At 50.9% G+C, this 18,806-nt stretch overlaps 1 protein-coding gene across 1 annotated transcript; it reads right to left on the bottom strand.

The window, feature by feature from the left end:
- Positions 1 to 1,125: 1,125 nt before the first annotated feature.
- Positions 1,126 to 2,211, bottom strand: LOC139275511 (uncharacterized). The gene is made up of 2 exons (XM_070892681.1): positions 1,647 to 2,211; positions 1,126 to 1,199 (listed from the first exon to the last, which is right to left on the bottom strand). Exons 1-2 carry the CDS (start codon positions 2,209 to 2,211, stop codon positions 1,126 to 1,128), a joined length of 639 nt encoding a protein of 212 aa, XP_070748782.1.
- Positions 2,212 to 18,806: the final 16,595 nt, after the last annotated feature.

Genomic DNA, 18,806 nt, shown 5'->3' with positions numbered 1-18,806 from the left:
GACAGACAGTGGTTGGAGGATAGGGTGGGCAGGAAGCCTGGTTTAGAAACATAGAAACATAGAAAATAGGTGCAGGAGTAGGCCATTCGGCCCTTCGAGCCTGCACCACCATTAATGGCTTACCCCTTATCCTTAGACTGTGTCCCCTGGTTCTGGACTTCCCCAACATCGGGAACATTCTTCCTGCATCTAACCTGTCCAGTCCCGTCAGAATTTTATATGTTTCTATGAGATCCCCTCTCATCCTTCTAAACTCCAGTGAATAAAGGCCCAGTCTATCCAGTCTCTCCTCATATGTCAGTCCAGCCATCCCAGGAATCAGTCTGGTGAACCTTCACTGCACTCCCTTAATAGCAAGAACGTCCTTCCTCAGATTAGGAGACCAAAACTGAACTTAATATTCCAGGTGAGGCCTCATCAAGGCCCTGTACAACTGCAGAAAGACCTCCCTGTTCCTATACTCAAAACCCCTCGCTATGAAGGCCAACGTACCATTTGCCTTCTTCACCGCCTGCTGTACCGTTTGCCGCATGCTCCTTCCGCTGCCTGCGCTCGTTTTCTGCATGCTCTCGGCGATGATACTCGAAGAGCTCAGCGCCCTCCCAGATGCACTTCCTCCATTTAGGGTGGTCTTTGGCCAGGGACTCCCAGGTGTCAGTGGGGATGTCGCACTTTATCAGGGAGGCTTTGACGGTGTCCTTGTAACGTTTCCTCTGCCCGCCTTTGGCTCGTTTGCCGTGGACGAGTTCCGAGTAGAACGCTTGCTTTGGGAGTCTCGTGTCTGGCATGCGAACTAGTCTGTTCTGAGGTGCCAATAGCTGAGGGAGGCTGGACTGATGCAGGACGAAAGAGTCATGACAGCTCCCAGGGAATCTGGCACACACATGCATGATGATCTTTTTGTGGCTGCAGACGAGCTGCAGATTGAGGGAATGGAAGCACTGCCGGTTCGCAGTCACTCCTGGGTGATCTGGGGCGCCTTGATGGACACGTGTGAGCAGTCGATGATGCCCTGCACCTGTGGGAAACCAGGCAGAGCCGCAAAGCCGAGTGCCCACTCACTCTGGCTGGCTCCATCAGTGGCAAGGTCTACACAAGTGCCTGACTTGTGAAACATGGCGTCCGTCACCTGGCTGATGCATGTGTGGGCGGCCCACTGCGAGATCCTGCAAATGCCTGCTGCACAACCTGGAAGGAACCTGAGGCGAAGAAGTTGAGGGCGGTGGTAAGGCGTGTCCACCAGGTCCATTGGGCAGCAGGTCTTCTTCCAGCAAGCTACAAATGTCTGCCACGACCTAATGCAATAGCCTGAGCCACTGGACATCAGTCATGTCCAGGAAACTCATCCTCTGCCTATATACCCTGTGGTGGGGGTATCGCCTCCAGTGAGGTGCTCATCCCCTCTCTCCTGTGGAGCAGTAAGTTGGTGAGAAAGCTACTGCTGCTGGTGTGGCCGGTGTTGTTGGTGCTGGTGTGGCCGGTGTTGTTGGTGCTGGTGTGGCCGGTGTTGTTGGTGCTGGTGTGGCCGGTGTTGTTGGTGCTGGTATGGCCGGTGTTGTTGGTGCTGGTGTGGCCGGTGTTGTTGGTGCTGGTGTGGCCGGTGTTGTTGGTGCTGGTGTGGCCGGTGTTGTTGGTGCTGGTGTGGCCGGTGTTGTTGGTGCTGGTGTGGCCGGTGTTGTTGGTGCTGGTATGGCCGGTGTTGTTGGTGCTGGTGTAGCCAATGTTGTTGGTGCTGGTGTGGCTGGCGTTGTTGGTGCTGGTGTAGCCAATGTTGTTGGTGCTGGTATGGCCGGTGTTGTTGGTGCTGGTGTAGCCAATGTTGTTGGTGCTGGTGTAGCCAATGTTGTTGGTGCTGGTATGGCCGGTGTTGTTGGTGCTGGTGTAGCCAATGTTGTTGGTGCTGGTGTGGCTGGCGTTGTTGGTGCTGGTGTAGCCAATGTTGTTGGTGCTGGTGTGGCCGGTGTTGTTGGTGCTGGTGTGGCTGGCGTTGTTGGTGCTGGTATGGCCGGTGTTGTTGGTGCTGGTATGGCCGGTGTTGTTGGTGCTGGTGTGGCCGGTGTTGTTGGTGCTGGTGTGGCCGGTGTTGTTGGTGCTGGTGTGGCTGGCGTTGTTGGTGCTGGTGTAGCCAATGTTGTTGGTGCTGGTGTAGCCAATGTTGTTGGTGCTGGGGCTCACCTTGGTCTGAATCTGAGGTCCAAGGTAAAACTGCATATGCGGTGCCCATGCTGATCTGATCGATGCCAGGTGAAGTGATCGGAGGCAAAACCTTCAATGTAGTGAGCATGACTTCTGAGTTTGCAGAAATCCCCTGCAAACTCTGAAAGCAAATTCTCTCCACAGAATGGTGTGAGAAAAAAGCCTTTCCCTTAGGAAAAGAAACAGGTGTGAGGTGTGAATATTTATGTACTTTTTCCAGCCGTCAGTTAATGAACTTGTACAATGGCTGTCTTCACAGGCAAGTTTCAGGAGGTCCATGAATCCCGTGCACACGTAGTAAAAACTGAAACCGCAGGTTAAATAGTTTCTTAATGGTCTCTCAACGAGCTGGTAACTACTCCAATGAGGTCACCCGTCTCTCCCGAGCGGATCCGTGGAACGCTGGGTAACACCCCCGAGTTAATGGCAGGTCAGCAGGATGAAGCTGGATTCCTGACGCGCTGTCAATTTCAATGCTTTTAACTGCCCACACTCTCTTAAAGGTAAAAATTCCAGCCAATGTTTTAGGTTCAGAACTGACGAAATGCCATCGACCTAAGATGCTAGTTGACTCGTAAATGTGCTTTAAAGTGGCCGAGCAAGTCACACATTTGGATCAAATCTGTGCACTGCAGTGGTTGAAAAAGAAATCCCACCAGTTGCCTTCTTGGACAACTAGGAGTGACAATCATCACCATAGGTGGTCCCTCGGACGAGGATGACTTGCTTCCACATGAGCTCACAAATGTTTCCATGAAGGACCCGATGATCCAGTCCTGAACTCCAGTTGAAGGGGTGGAAGATGCCTGTGCATGAATTTTTTAATGTGTCGTGACCATTGCACACGGGCTTGACAGAGCTAGGCCTTTATCCAGTGGCAAGGGTTAACCAGGACTGGAGACCAGCTCTGCTGCACGGACCTAGTGTGCTCTTCTGGGCCTCGTACCCTCATTCGCTGCACCTCCGCCACGATTTCTCACCACTCCTCGGCCACAAACATTCGCCGCACCTCCGCCATGATCCCTCACTGCTCCTCCGCCACAAAAACACTCGCCGCACCTCCGCCATGATTTCTCACCACTCCTCCGCCACGATCATCCACCAAATCTCAGCCATGATCCCTCATCGCTCCTCTGCCCCGATCACTCATCGCAAGTCTGCCACGACCTTCTCACTCCTCTGCTGTACCTGGGCCCAGCCGATGTTCCTGCCCACGCTCCAAACAGCGACCCTGGGTCCTGATGACATCACCCAGTTGGCCACCTCAAAGCTGCCGCACATTTGTGTCAGCTCGCGTGGCATGCTCCAGCTCTTTTTATAGCCCCGACTTGCGGAGATGTTCTCACACAAGTCGGGGTGGCCCACGACGGTGGCTCAGTCATGGGCTGTCAGCAACACCAACATCCTGAGAATGTAAAACACCAGGGAAGCATAGGATTCACCGAGCTGATGAGGCAAACTTGTAGAGCTGAGGGAATGGCAGTGGCACCTTTGTGAGTTCTCACAGAGGAGGTCGATATAGTGGGAGTTATTATTCAAAGAGAGATAGGAATGGAAAACCTACTCAAACTTAAGGGAGACAAGACAACAGAAACTGATGGTTTACATCCAAAGCTCCAGGGGAAGCTATCTAGACCCCAAGCTCTGGAATTCCCTGCCTAAACCTCTCCGTCTCGCTACCTCTCTTTCCTCTTTCAAGATGCTCCTTAAAACCTACATCTTTGACCAAGCTTTTGGTCACCTGCCCTAATATCGCAACAACAACTTGTATTTATATAGCACCTTTAATGTAGTAAAACTATTATGTTCCTAACACAGATGAGACTGCACACAGGGAGGTTAAAGTAACAGTGACCTCAGTCTTTAACAGTGTCCGGAACAGGCCTTAGGAGCTGGCTTATATGCAGTGCTCCCAAGGGATGCTGGGATCCCTTGGGACTTCAGGGGATGCGCTCCCTGGTGGCGGAAAATGGGAGTGCATGCTTTACAGATACACATCACTCCCCGCCAAAGTCAAAGTGAAAACTATTTACAAGGTGAGGTGGTCGGGAGCCTTTCTTTCCCTGATGGACCACCTCGGTATAAATGTCTGTTCTGGTGTGTTGGCTGTGCCCTCGCTGGGCTGGCATGTTGTTGGCCCTGTAGGGCTGCTGGGTGAGCCTGGCCTTGCTGGGCTGTTGGGCATGATGGCTTCGATTTCCTGGTCCGGGGTGGTGTCGTTGATCCTTTGGGTGTGTGTTGTGGGCTCGAAAAAGGTGGTGTCTGCTGTGGGTTGTTCAGGGCAGTCTGTGAACCGCAGCTTTGTTTGGTCCAGGTGCTTTCTGCAAATTTGTCCATTGTCGAGTTTGACGACAAACACCCTACTCCCTTCTTTAGCTATCACCGTGCCCGCGATCCACTTGGGACCATGTCCATAGTTTAGCACATACACAGGGTCATTCAGATCAATTTCCCGTGACACAGTGGCGCGACCATCGATTACATTTTGTTGCTGCCACCTGCTCTCTACCTGATCATGCAGGTTGGGATGAACCAGCGAGAGTCTGGTTTTAGGTATCCTTTTCATGAGTAGCTCAGCCGGGGGCACCCCTGTGAGCGAGTGGGGTCTCGTGCAGTAGCTGAGCAGTACTCGGGACAGGCGGGTTTGGAGTGAGCCTTCTGTGACTCGTTTGAGGCTCTGTTTGATTGTTTTGTACTGCCCGCTCTGCCTGCCCATTGGAGGCTGGTTTAAACGGGGCCGAGGTGACATGTTTGATCCCATTGCGGGTCATGAATTCTTTAAATTCAGCACTGGTGAAACATGGCCCATTGTCACTGACCAGTCTGTCAGGCAGGACATGGGTGGCAAACATGGCCCTCAGGCTTTCAATGGTGGCGGTGGCGGTGCTTCCCGACATTATTTCACATTCAATCCATTTTGAAAAAGCATCCACCACCACCAGGAACATTTTACCGAGAAACGGGCCTGCATAGTCGACATGGATCCTCGACCATGGTCTGGAGGGCCAGGACCACAAACTTAGTGGTGCCTCTTTGGGCGCGTTGCTCAACTGAGCACACACACTGCATTGCCGTACACAGGACTCTAAGTCAGAGTCGATACCGGGCCACCACACATGGGATCTGGCTATCGCTTTCATCATTACTATACCCGGGTGTGTGCTGTGGAGATAGAAGCATAGAAAATAGGTGCAGGAGTCGGCCATTCGGCCCTTCGAGCCTACACCGCCATTCAATAAGTTCATGGCTGAACAGATCTGAGATGAACGTCTCCCTGCCCTTTTTGGGTAGCACTACGCGGTTACCCGACAACAGGCAGTCAACTTGAATGGACAGCTTGTCCCTTCACTGCTGGAACGGCTTGATTAGCTCTTGCATTTCAACGGGGATGCTGGCCCAGCTCCCATGCAATACACAGTTTTTTACTCAGGACAGAAGAGGATCTTGGCTGGTCCAAGTCCTAATCTGGCGGGCTGTGACAGATGATTTATCATTTTCAAATGCTTCCATGACCATCAATAAGTTTGCAGGCTGCGCCATTTCCACCCCGTGGTGGGCAATGGTAGCCGACTGAGAGCATCCGTACAGTTCTCGGTGCCTGGCCTGTGGCGGATGGTATAGTTATACGCTGATAGCACGAGTGCCCACCCTTGTATGCGGACTGAGGCATTAGTATTTATCCCCTTGTTTTCAGTGAACAGGGATACGGGGCTTGTGATCGGTTTCCAGCTCAAATTTGAGGCCAAACAGGTACTGATGCATTTTCTTTACCCCGAACACACACGCTAATGCCTCTTTCTCAATCATGCTGTCGGCCCTCTCAGCCTTAGACATGCTCCTGGAAGCATAGGCGACAGGTTGCAACTTCCCTGCAATGTTAGCTTGTTGTAATACACACCCGACTTGGTACAACGACGCATCACATGCTCGCGCAAATCTTTTACACGGGTTATACAATACAAGCAGCTTGTTGGAGCATAAAATGTTTCTGGCTTTCTCAAAAGCAATTACTCATTTTTTTTCCCATACCCAGTTCTCACCTTTACGCAATAACACATGTAGGGGCTCGAAGAGGGTGATTAACCCCGGTAAGAAGTTACCAAAATAGTTGAGGAGTCCCAGGAACGACCGCAGCTCCGTGACGTTCTGTGGCCTGGGCGCGTTACTGATGGTCTCTGTCTTGGCGTCTGTGGGCCGAATGCCGTCCGTCGCGATCTTTCTCCCCAAAAACTCAATTTCTGTTGCCATGAAGACGCATTACGACCTCTTCAGCCGCAGCCCTACGCGATCCAGTCGCTGGAGGATCTCCTCCAGGTTTTGTAGGTGCTCGATGGTGTCCCGACCCATGACCAATATGTCGTCCTGAAAAACCACCGTGTGTGGTACCAACTTGAGTAGGCTCTCCATGCTTCTCTGGAAGATCGCTGCAGCTGATCAAATTCCAAACGGGCATCTGTTGTAGTTGAACAGTCCCTTGTGCGTTTTGATGCAGGTGAGGCCCTTCGAAGACTCCGCCAGCTCCTGCGTCATGTAGGCCGAAGTCAGGTCGAGCTTGGTGAACGTCTTGCTTTCTGCCTGCGTTGCAAATAGGTCGTCTGCCTTAGATTGCGGGTATTTGTCCTGTAGCGAGAAACGATTAATAGTTACTTTATAATCGCTGCAAATCCTGACCGTGCCTCACTTTTGAGTACTGGAACAATCGGGCTGGCTCACTAGCTGAATTCCACTGGGGAGATGATGCCCTCGTGTTGCAGCCTGTCCAGCTCGATTTCCACTCTCTCCCTCATCATGTGAGGTACTGCTCGCGCCTTGTGGTGAATGGGTCTTGCCTCTGGGTCCAAGTGGATCCGCACCTTCGCCACGGAAAAGTTTTCAATGCCAGGCTCAAAAATGGAAGGAAATTTGTTAAGAACCTGGGTACATGAGGCCTCATCGACATGTGATAGCGCTCGGATGTCATCCCAGTTCCAGTGGATTTTTCCCAGCCAGCTCCTTCCAAGCAGTATGGGGCCATCGCCCAGGACAATACAGAGTGGCAGTTCGTGCACCGTGCCCTCATAGGTGACCTTGACCATGGCGCTGCCCAGGACAGTGATAAACTATTTGGTGTACGTTCTCAGTTTCATGTGGATGGGGCTCAGGGCTGGTCTGAGTGCCTTGCTGCACCACAGTCTCTCAAACATCTTTTTACTCATGATGGATTGGCTAGCGCCAGTGTCCAGTTCCATGGCTACGGGTAAGCCATTCAATTTTACATTTAGCATTATAGGTGGACATTTTGTCGAAAATGTGTGCAGCCCGTGTACTTCAACATCTGCCTCCTCTCTCTGAGGCTTGAAATTGCTTTGATCCACTATGGACTGATCTTCCTCTGTCACGTGGTGGTTAGCAGGTTTTGCAGAGCTTGCAGCTCATCTGCAAACTTGATGGAGGTGCCCCATTGTTCCACAGCTCTTGCAAACAAACCCTTTGAAGCGGCATGAATAGGCTGAATGGAAGCTTCCACAATACCAACAAGGTGTGAATTGCCTTGCATTCATCCTTTGTTGCAGACTCTGAGTCATCTGGGTCACCTGAGGCCTGCTGGCAGTTGCAGACTCGTGATTTCTGCCCTGTACATTTCTGCTCGCAAACACAGTTCCAGTTAATTTATGAACATTGCTAGCACTTGTGTGCTGAGAGATTTGTTTGGTGTTAACACTGGTGGACTTACTGAGGGTCGGTGTCGCTACAGTCAAAAGTTTTCGGCGGATGGTCTCGTGGCCAATGCCCAGTACAAAATAGTCTCTGAGCATTTGCTCCAGGTAGCCATCAAACTCACATTGTCCTGCAAGTCGCCTGAGCTCGGCGACGTAGTTCGCCACTCCCTGACCTTCAGATCGCTGGCAAGTGTAGAACCAATACCTCGCCATCAGCACGCTCTCCCGAACCTGCTCCCGAACCAGTGTACACAGCTCCTCATACGACTTATCTGTGGGTTTCACCATAGCCAGAAGATTCTTCATGAGGCTGTCGGTCGGTGCCCTGCAGACCGTGAGGAGGACTGCTCTCCTTTTTGCAGCGCTTCCTTCTCCGTCCAGCTCGTTGGCTACAAAGTACTGGTCTAGCCGTTCAACCTAGGCTTCCCAGTCCTCACCCTCTGAGAACTTCTCCAGGATGCCCACAGTTTGGTGCATCTTTGCGTTGGATTCGTATACTCGTCGCCAGTTGTTGTGTTCCTAACACAGATGAGACTGCACACAGGGAGGTTAAAGTCACAGTGACCTCAGTCTTTACTAAGACACTCCAGAGTGAGGAACAGACCATGCTGGAATCCCTTGGGACTTCAGGGGATGCGCTCCCTGGTGGCGGAAAATGGGAGTGCATGCTTTGCAGATACACAACAAAAACGTTCCAGGACGCTTCACAGAAATGATTATCATACAAAATTGGACACTGAGCCAAGTAAGGAGATATTAGGAGAGATGCCACCAACTCCGTAAAACCTAGCTCCGAGTGCTGGAGTAGATCTGTGGCTGGAAGCTCATCTCAGAGCCTTTTTCTTTGGCTCAGTCCCATTTTATTTACTTGTCTGATCAGATTCCTTAGAATGTTTTACTCCGTTAAAGGCGCTATATAAATGCTAGTTGTTGTTGAAGTAGGGGGAAAAATAGCAGATGTTCTGACTATAATTTCCCAAAGTTCTGTGGAAAGGAAAGTTGTGCCAGAGGATGGAACGTGAGATGACTCTTTAAAAAATGAGACAAAGATAAGCCAGGAAATCATCGACCAGTTAGTCTTACTTCAGCTGTTGATCAGCGACGAAAATTGACATTACAGGGTGAAATTACTGAGCAATTGAAGAAATAAAGGTGAATTAGGGTCAGTCAGCACAAATTCCTAACAGGCAGGTCCTGCTTGAGTACCCTTATGGAAATTCTTTGATTGTATTTAAGATAATCACAAAAAGAATTAAAGAGGAGATTAGCAAAAAAGTACTGAGAAAAAAGATGATTAGAATTGAAAATAACATTTTGGGACGCATTATCGGAGTAATTTGGGACATGACATGGGGTGAGTGTAGTGAGCTGGGGAGGAATTGGGGACTTTGGACCTGTGATTTACAAAGCTCTCCATTGCTGGGGTTTTTCCTCACCTCATGTCTGGGTCTGTTGTGGATGCATTGATACATGGTGGATAAAGGGGAACCAGTGGATGTGGTGTATTTGGATTTCCAGAAGGCATTTGACAAGGTACCACATAAAAGGTTACTGCACAAGATAAAAGTTCACGGGGTTGGGGGGAATATATAAGCATGGATAGAGGATTGGCTACTTAACAGAAAACAGAGAGTCGGGATAAATGGTTCATTCTCGGGTTGGCAACCAGTAACTTGTGGGGTGCCGCAGGGATCAGTGCTGGGACCCAAACTATTTACAATCTATATTAATGACTTGGAAGAAGGGACCGAGAGTAACGTAGCCAAGTTTGCTGACGATACAAAGATAGGAGGAAAAGCAATGTGTGAGGAGGACACAAAAAATCTGCAAAAGGACATAGACAGGCTAAGTGAGTGGGCAAAAATTTGGCAGATGGAGTATAATGTTGGAAAGTGTGAGGTCATGCACTTTGGCAGAAAAAAATCAAAGAGCAAGTTATAATTTAAATGGAGAAAGATTGCAAAGTGCTGCAGTACAGTGGGACCTAGGAGTCATGATGAATGAAACACAAAAGGTTAGCATGCAGGTACAGCAAGTGATCAGGAAGGCCAATGGAATCTTGGCCTTTATTGCAAAGGATATGGAGTATAAAAGCAGGGAAGTCTTACGACAATTATACAGGGTATTGGTGAGGCCACACCTGGAATACTGCGTACAATTTTGGTTTCCATATTTAAGAAAGGATATACTTGCTTTGGAGGCAGTTCAGAGAAGGTTCACTAGGTTGATTCCAGAGATGAAGGGATTGACTTATGAGGAAAGGTTGAGTAGGTTGGGCCTCTACTCATTGGAATTCAGAAGAATGAGAGGTGATCTTATCGAAACGTATTAGATTATGAGGGGGTTTGACAAGGTGGATGCAAAGAGGATATTTCCACTGATGGGGGAGACTAGAACTTGGGGGCATGATCTTAGAATAAGGGCCGCCCATTTAAAACTGAGATGAGGAGGAATTTCTTCTCTCAGAGTGTTGTAAATTTGTGGAATTCATTGCCTCAGAGAGCTGTGGAAGCTGGGTCATTGAATAAGTTTAAGACAGGAATAGACACTTTCTTAAACAATAAGGGAATAAGGAGTTATGGGGAACAGGCAGGGAAGTGGAGCTGAGTCCATGATCAGATCAGCCATGATCATATTAAATGGCGGAGCAGGCTCGAGGGGCCATATGGCCTACTTCTGCTCCTATTTCTTATGTTCTTATGTTCTTATGATGTAGATTGATTGCCGTGATTAGTCAACAACTTCATTATCGTTGGATCAAGCGACTCCCGGGATGGGAGAATGCAAACTAGATTGCGTCTCTTTAGCAATTCCAACATATCAACATTGTTAGAATTTAGAATCATAAATTTTAGGTCGTTGACTGAAAAAGAGGAATATTAAAGAGTATGCGGAGTGAGCAGGAGAGCGAAATTAAACTAAGTGGTGCATGGAGAAAACACCGATGCAAACATGTTGGATCAAATGGCCCCTTTCTGTGTGATGATATTCTATGATTGTCCTACAATTCTTTGTCTCAATCTCTGCCTCCTTCTGTCTCACTCTTTCTTTCCCATTGTCTTATACCCTGGGTCATATTACCAATGTTAAGAGTTTTATTGACCAAGCATCAACAGTGCCACCCTTCCAGTAGGTTATTATTGAATACTGATTGTTAAGGCCTCGTTAAACACCAATCCTGATAAATCTTAAAAGAATTCCGCAATGCGAGAGGAAATATTTAATTACCAGTGAGCCGAGCACACACTAAGATTTTGAAGTATGACAGCAGCGACTCAGCTATGGGATTGCAGAGTTCCTTGGCCTCAGAGCATTGGTCTAGCAGTGAAAGGTGGGAATTACACAGTGCAGGAGGAGCAGGAAAGAGCAACATAGGATCCAAAGGGCATTGAACGCACACTGCTGTGCACAACAGAGTAGTCTGTCTGGGCAGACATAGGAGCAATGCTGACTTCGGTGCAGCTCAGCATGGAGGCTATGATTGAGGTGAGATGCCTGATTGAAGAAACCCTGCAGAAAAAGCCGACTATCTGCACTACACGCCCAGAGTTCAGAGAAAGATAACAACATCTACACTTGTCTTGGCTTTTACGGAGAGTGCTGGATTTAGCTCGTTCTGAGTGGTCCGATATGAAAATTAAAGGTCAAACTCCATTCGGCTCCCCGAGTGGATAGAATGCCTGAGATACCGATTGACACTCTGAGGCAACACGAAAAAAACACAATTTATTTATATTTAAATACGACTGGCAAGATTATGGCCCCGATAATCACTCTGAGGCAGGCAGAGCATGGGGGTAGGAGGATTCGCGGAAGGGAAACCCGGAAGAAAGGGTTTCTCGCAGATCCTGCAAATTTAATGGCAATACCTGTTTTAAACTGTTGGGCAGGAAAGTAGATGGGAGTGGATCAGACATGGGGAGTCAGTGATCGTACGGGGAGAGTCAGAGATCGTACGGGGGGGGGTGGGGGGAGTCAGAGATCGTAAGGGGGGAGTCAGAGATCGTACGGGGGGAGTCAGAGATAGAAACATAGAAACATAGAATTAGAACATAGAAAATAGGTGCAGGAGTAGGCCATTTGGCCCTTCTAGCCTGCACCGCTATTCAATGAGTTCATGGCTGAACGTGCAACTTCAGTACCCCATTCCTGCTTTCTCGCCGTACCCCTTGATCCCCCAAGTAGTAAGGACGACATCTAACTCCTTTTTGAATATATTTAGTGAATTGGCCTCAACAACTTTCTGTGGTAGAGAATTCCACAGGTTCACCACTCTCTGGGTGAAGAAGTTTCTCCTCATCTCGGTCCTAAATGGCTTATCCCTTATCCTTAGACTGTGACCCCTGGTTCTGAACTTCCCCAACATTGGGAACATTCTTCCTGCATCTAACCTGTCTAAACCTGTCAGAATTTTAAACGTTTCTATGAGGTCCCCTCTCATTCTTCTGAACTCCAGTGAATACAAGCCCAGTTGATCCAGTCTTTCTTGAGAGGTCAGTCCCGCCATCCCGGGAATCAGTCTGGTGAACCTTCGCTGCACTCCCTCAATAGCAAGAATGTCTTTCCTCAGGTTAGGAGACCAGAACTGTACACAATACTCCAGGTGTGGCCTCACCAAGGCCCTGTACAACTGTAGCAACACCTCCCTGCCCCTGTACTCAAATCCCCTCGCTATGAAGGCCAACATGCCATTTGCTTTCTTAACCGCCTGCTGTACCTGCACGCCAACCTTCAATGACTGATGTACCATGACACCCAGGTCTCGTTGCACCTCCCCTTTTCCTAATCTGTCACCATTCAGATCGTATGGGGGGGGGGAGTCAGACATCGTACGGGGGGGAGTCAGAGATCGTACGGGGGGAGTCAGAGATCGTACGGGGGGGGAGTCAGACATCGTACGGGGGGAGTCAGAGATCGTACGGGGGGAGTCAGAGATCGTACTGGGGGAGTCAGAGATCGTACGGAGGGGAGTCAGACATCGGACGGGAGAGTCAGAGATCGTACAGGGAGAGTCAGACATCGTACGGGGGGGAGTCAGAGATCGTACGGGGAGAGTCAGATATCGTACGGAGAGAGTCAGAGATCGTACGGGGAGAGTTAGACATCGTATGGGGGGAGTCAGAGATCGTACGGAGGGAGTCAGAGATCGTACCGGGGGAGTCAGGCGTCATATGGGGGGGAGTCAGAGATCGTATGGAGGGAGTCAGAGATCGTACAGGGGGAGTCAGCGATCGTGCGGGGAGAGTCAGTAATCGTAAGGGGGAGTCAGAGATCGTACGGGGGGAGTCAGAGATCGTACGGGGGGAGTCAGAGATCGTACGGGGAAAGTCAGACATTGTACGGGAGGAGTCAGACATCGTACGGGGGAAGTCAGAGAACGTACGGAGGGGAGTCAGAGATCGTACAGGGTGGAGTCTGAGATCGTACGGGGGGAGTCAGAGATCATACGGGGGGGAGTCAGAGATCGTATGGGGGAGAGTCAGGGATCGTACGAGGGGGAAGTCTGAGATCGTATGGGGAGAGTCAGAGATCGTACGGGGGGAGTCAGAGATCATACGGGGGGAGTCAGAGATAGAAGCATAGAAACATAAAAACATAGAAAATAGGTGCAGGAGTAGGCCATTTGGCCCTTCTAGCCTGCACCGCTATTCAATGAGTTCATGGTTGAACATGCAACTTCAGTACCCCATTCCTGCTTTCTCGCCATACCCCTTGATCCCCCTCGTAGTAAGGACTACATCTAACTCCTTTTTGAATATATTTAGTGAATTGGCCTCAACAACTTTCAGTGGTAGAGAATTCCACAGGCTCACCACTCTCTGGGTGAAAAAGTTTCTCCTCATCTCGATCCTAAATGGCTTACCCCTTATCCCTAGACTGTGACCCCTGGTTCTGGACTTCCCCAACATTGGGAACATTCTTCCTGCATCTAACCTGTCTAAACCCATCAGAATTTTAAACGTTTCTATGAGGTCTCCTCTCATTCTTCTGAACTCCAGTGAATACAAGCCCAGTTGATGCAGTCTTTCTTGATAGGTCAGTCTCGCCATTCCAGGAATCAGTCTGGTGAACCTTCGCTGCACTCCCTCAATAGCAAGAATGTCCTTCCTCAGGTTAGGAAACCAAACCTGTACACAATACTCCAGGTGTGGCCTCACCAAGGCCCTGTACAACTGTAGCAACACCTCCCTGCCCCTGTACGCAAATCCCCTCGCTATGAAGGCCAACATGCCATTTGCTTTCTTAACCGCCTGCTGTACCTGCATGCCAACCTTCAATGACTGATGTACCATGACACCCAGGTCTCGTTGCACCTCCCCTTTTCCTAATCTGTCACCATTCAGATCGTACGGGGGAAGTCAGACATCGTACGGGGGGAGTCAGAGATCGTACGGGGGGAGTCAGATATCGTATGGGGAGAGTCAGAGATCGTACGGGGAGAGTTAGACATCGTACGGGGGGGAGTCAGAGATCGTACGGGGAGAGTCAGACATCGTACGGGGGGGGAGTCAGAGATCGCACGGGGAAGTCAGAGATCGTATGGGGAGAGTCAGAGATCGTACGGGGAGAGTTAGACATCGTACGGGGGGGAGTCAGAGATCGTACGGGGAGAGTCAGAGATCGTACGGGGGGAGTCAGAGATCGTACGGGGGGAGTCAGAGATCGTACGGGGTGGGGTCAGACATCGTACGGTTGAGAGTCAGAGATCGTACGGGGAGAGTTAGAGATCATACGGTTGAGAGACAGAGATCGTACGGGGGGAGTCAGAGATCGTATGGGGAGAGTCAGAGATCGTACGGGGAGAGTTAGAGATCGTACGGTTGAGAGACAGAGATCGTACGGGGGGAGTCAGAGATCGTATGGGGAAAGTCAGAGATCGTACGGGGAGAGTCAGAGATCGTACGGTTGAGAGACAGAGATCGTACGGGGGGAGTCAGAGATCGTATGGGGAGAGTCAGAGATCGTACGGGGGGGAGTCAGAGGTCGTACGGGGAGATTCAGAGATCGTACGGGGGGAGTCAGACATCGTACGGGGGAGAGTCAGAGAACGTACGGGGTGGAGTCAGAGATCGTACGGGGGGAGTCAGAGATCGTACGGGGGGAGTCAGAGATCGTACGGGGGAGACAGAGATCGTACGGTACGGGGGGAGTCAGACATCGTACGGGGGGAGTCAGAGATCGTACCTGGGCGAGTCAGAGGTCGTACGGGGGGAGTCAGAGATCGTACGGGGGGAGTCAGAGATCGTACGGGGAGAGTCAGACATCGTACGGGAGGAGTCAGACATCGTTCGGGGGAAGTCAGAGATCGTACGGGGGGGAGTCAGAGATCGTACGGTGGGGAGTCAGACATCGTATGGGGGGGAGTCGGGGATCGTATGAGGGGGAAGTCTGAGATCGTACGGGGAGAGTCAGAGATCGTACGGGGGGAGTCAGAGATCATACGGGGGGAGTCAGAGATAGAAACATAGAAACATAGAAACATAGAAAATAGGTGCAGGAGTAGGCCATTTGGCCCTTCTAGCCTGCACCGCTATTCAATGAGTTAATGGCTGAACATGCAACTTCAGTACCCCATTCCTGCTTTCTCGCCGTACCCCTTGATCCCCCTAGTAGTAAGGACTACATCTAACTCCTTTTTGAATATATTTAGTGAATTGGCCTCAACAACTATCAATGGTAGAGAATTCCACAGGTTCACCACTCTCTGGGTGAAAAAGTTTCTCCTCATCTCGGTCCTAAATGGCTTACCCCTTATCCCTAGACTGTGACCCCTGGTTCTGGACTTCCCCAACATTGGGAACATTCTTCCTGCATCTAACCTGTCTAAACCCATCAGAATTTTAAACGTTTCTATGAGGTCCCCTCTCATTCTTCTGAACTCCAGTGAATACAAGCCCAGTTGATGCAGTCTTTATTGATAGGTCAGTCTCGTCATCCCAGGTGAAACTTCGCTGCACTCCCTTAATAGCAAGAATGTCCTTCCGCAGGTTAGGAAACCAAACCTGTACACAAAAGTCCAGGTGTGGCCTCACCAAGGCCCTATACAACTGTAGCAACACCTCCCTGCCCCTGTACGCAAATCCCCTCGCTATGAAGGCCAACATGCCATTTGCTTTCTTAACCGCCTGCTGTACCTGCATGCCAACCTTCAATGACTGATGTACCATGACACCCAGGTCTCGTTGCACCCCCAATTTTCCGAATCTGTCACCATTCAGATCGTACGGGGGATGTCAGACATCGTACGGGGGGAGTCAGAGATCGTACGGGGGGAGTCAGGCATCGTACGGGGGGGGGGGAGTCAGAGAACGTACGGGGGAGTCAGAGATCGTACGGGGAGAGTCAGACATCGTACGGGGGGGAGTCAGACATCGTACGGGGGAGTCAGAGATCGTACGGGGGGAGTCGGAGATCGTACGGGGAGAGTCAGACATCGTACGGGGGGGAGTCAGAGATCGTACGGGGAAGTCAGAGATCGTATGGGGAGAGTCAGAGATCGTACGGGGTGGGGTCAGACATCGTACGGTTGAGAGTCAGAGATCGTACGGGGAAAGTCAGAGATCGTACGGGGAGAGTCAGAGATCGTACGGTTGAGAGACAGAGATCGTACGGGGGGAGTCAGAGATCGTATGGGGAGAGTCAAAGATCGTACGGGGGGAGTCAGACATCGTACGGGGGAGAGTCAGAGATCGTACGGGGTGGAGTGAGAGATCGTACGGGGAGAGTCAGAGATTGTACGGGGGGGAGTCAGACATCGTACGGGGGGGAGTCAGAGATCGTACGGGGAGAGTCAGAGATCGTACCTGGGGGAGTCAGAGGTCGTACGGGGGGAGTCAGATATCGTATGGGGGGAGTCAGAGATCATACGGGGGAGACAGAGATCGTACGGTACGGGGGGAGTCAGAGATCGTACGGGGGGAGTCAGAGATCGTACGGGGGGAGTCAGAGATCGTACGGGGAGAGTCAGACATCGTACGGGAGGAGTCAGAGATCGTACGGGGGAGTCAGAGATCGTACGGGGGGAGTCAGAGATCGTACGGGGAGAGTCAGACATCGTACGGTTGAGAGACAGAGATCGTACGGGGGGAGTCAGAGATCGTACGGGGGGAGTCAGACATCGTACGGGGGAGAGTCAGAGATCGTACGGGGTGGAGTCAGAGATCGTACGGGGCGAGTCAGAGATCGTACCTGGGGGAGTCAGAGGTCGTACGGGAGGAGTCAGAGATCGTACGGGGGGAGTCAGAGATCGTACGGGGGAAGTCAGAGATCGTACGGGGGGGAGTCAGAGATCGTACGGTGGGGAGTCAGAGATCGTATGGGGGGGAGTCAGGGATCGTATGAGGGGGAAGTCTGAGATCGTACGGGGAGAGTCAGAGATCGTACGGGGGGAGTCAGAGATCATGCGGGGGGAGTCAGAGATAGAAACATAGAAACATAGAAAATAGGTGCAGGAGTAGGCCATTTGGCCCTTCTAGCCTGCACCGCTATTCAATGAGTTCATGGCTGAACATGCAACTTCAGTACCCCATTCCTGCTTTCTCGCCGTACCCCTTGATCCCCCTCGTAGTAAGGACTACATCTAACTCCTTTTTGAATATATTTAGTGAATTGGCCTCAACAACTATCAATGGTAGAGAATTCCACAGGTTCACCACTCTCTGGGTGAAAAAGTTTCTCCTCATCTCGGTCCTAATTGGCTTACCCCTTATCCCTAGACTGTGACCCCTGGTTCTGGACTTCCCCAACATTGGGAACATTCTTCCTGCATCTAACCTGTCTAAACCCATCAGAATTTTAAACGTTTCTATGAGGTCCCCTCTCATTCTTCTGAACTCCAGTGAATACAAGCCCAGTTGATGCAGTCTTTATTGATAGGTCAGTCTCGTCATCCCAGGTGAAACTTCGCTGCACTCCCTTAATAGCAAGAATGTCCTTCCGCAGGTTAGGAAACCAAACCTGTACACAAAAGTCCAGGTGTGGCCTCACCAAGGCCCTATACAACTGTAGCAACACCTCCCTGCCCCTGTACGCAAATCCCCTCGCTATGAAGGCCAACATGCCATTTGCTTTCTTAACCGCCTGCTGTACCTGCATGCCAACCTTCAATGACTGATGTACCATGACACCCAGGTCTCGTTGCACCCCCAATTTTCCGAATCTGTCACCATTCAGATCGTACGGGGGATGTCAGACATCGTACGGGGGGAGTCAGAGATCGTACGGGGGGAGTCAGGCATCGTACGGGGGGGAGTCAGACATCGTACGGGGGAGTCAGAGATCGTACGGGGGGAGTCGGAGATCGTACGGGGAGAGTCAGACATCGTACGGGGGGGAGTCAGACATCGTACGGGGAAGTCAGAGATCGTATGGGGAGAGTCAGAGATCGTACGGGGTGGGGTCAGACATCGTACGGTTGAGAGTCAGAGATCGTACGGGGAAAGTCAGAGATCGTACGGGGAGAGTCAGAGATCGTACGGTTGAGAGACAGAGATCGTACGGGGGGAGTCAGAGATCGTATGGGGAGAGTCAAAGATCGTACGGGGGGAGTCAGACATCGTACGGGGGAGAGTCAGAGATCGTACGGGGTGGAGTGAGAGATCGTACGGGGAGAGTCAGAGATTGTACGGGGGGGAGTCAGACATCGTACGGGGGGGAGTCAGAGATCGTACGGGGAGAGTCAGAGATCGTACCTGGGGGAGTCAGAGGTCGTACGGGGGGAGTCAGATATCGTATGGGGGGAGTCAGAGATCATACGGGGGAGACAGAGATCGTACGGTACGGGGGGAGTCAGAGATCGTACGGGGGGAGTCAGAGATCGTACGGGGGGAGTCAGAGATCGTACGGGGAGAGTCAGACATCGTACGGGAGGAGTCAGAGATCGTACGGGGGAGTCAGAGATCGTACGGGGGG

The sequence above is a fragment of the Pristiophorus japonicus genome, chromosome 11 (assembly GCF_044704955.1).
Source record: "Pristiophorus japonicus isolate sPriJap1 chromosome 11, sPriJap1.hap1, whole genome shotgun sequence".
In the NCBI taxonomy this organism is placed as follows: domain Eukaryota; kingdom Metazoa; phylum Chordata; class Chondrichthyes; family Pristiophoridae; genus Pristiophorus; species Pristiophorus japonicus.
Note: the sequence above shows the minus strand (reverse complement) of the source record. Positions and strands in the feature narration are given on the sequence as shown.

Excerpts from the sequence above, each read along its gene's own strand:
- LOC139275511 (XM_070892681.1), bottom strand. The coding sequence starts at position 2,211 with ATGCAGTTTTACCTTGGACCTCAGATTCAGACCAAGGTGAGCCCCAGC. Across the intron at positions 1,200-1,646 it reads CACCAGCACCAACAACACCG|GTTCCTTCCAGGTTGTGCAG; the intron begins GCCACACCAGCA and ends TCTTCGCCTCAG.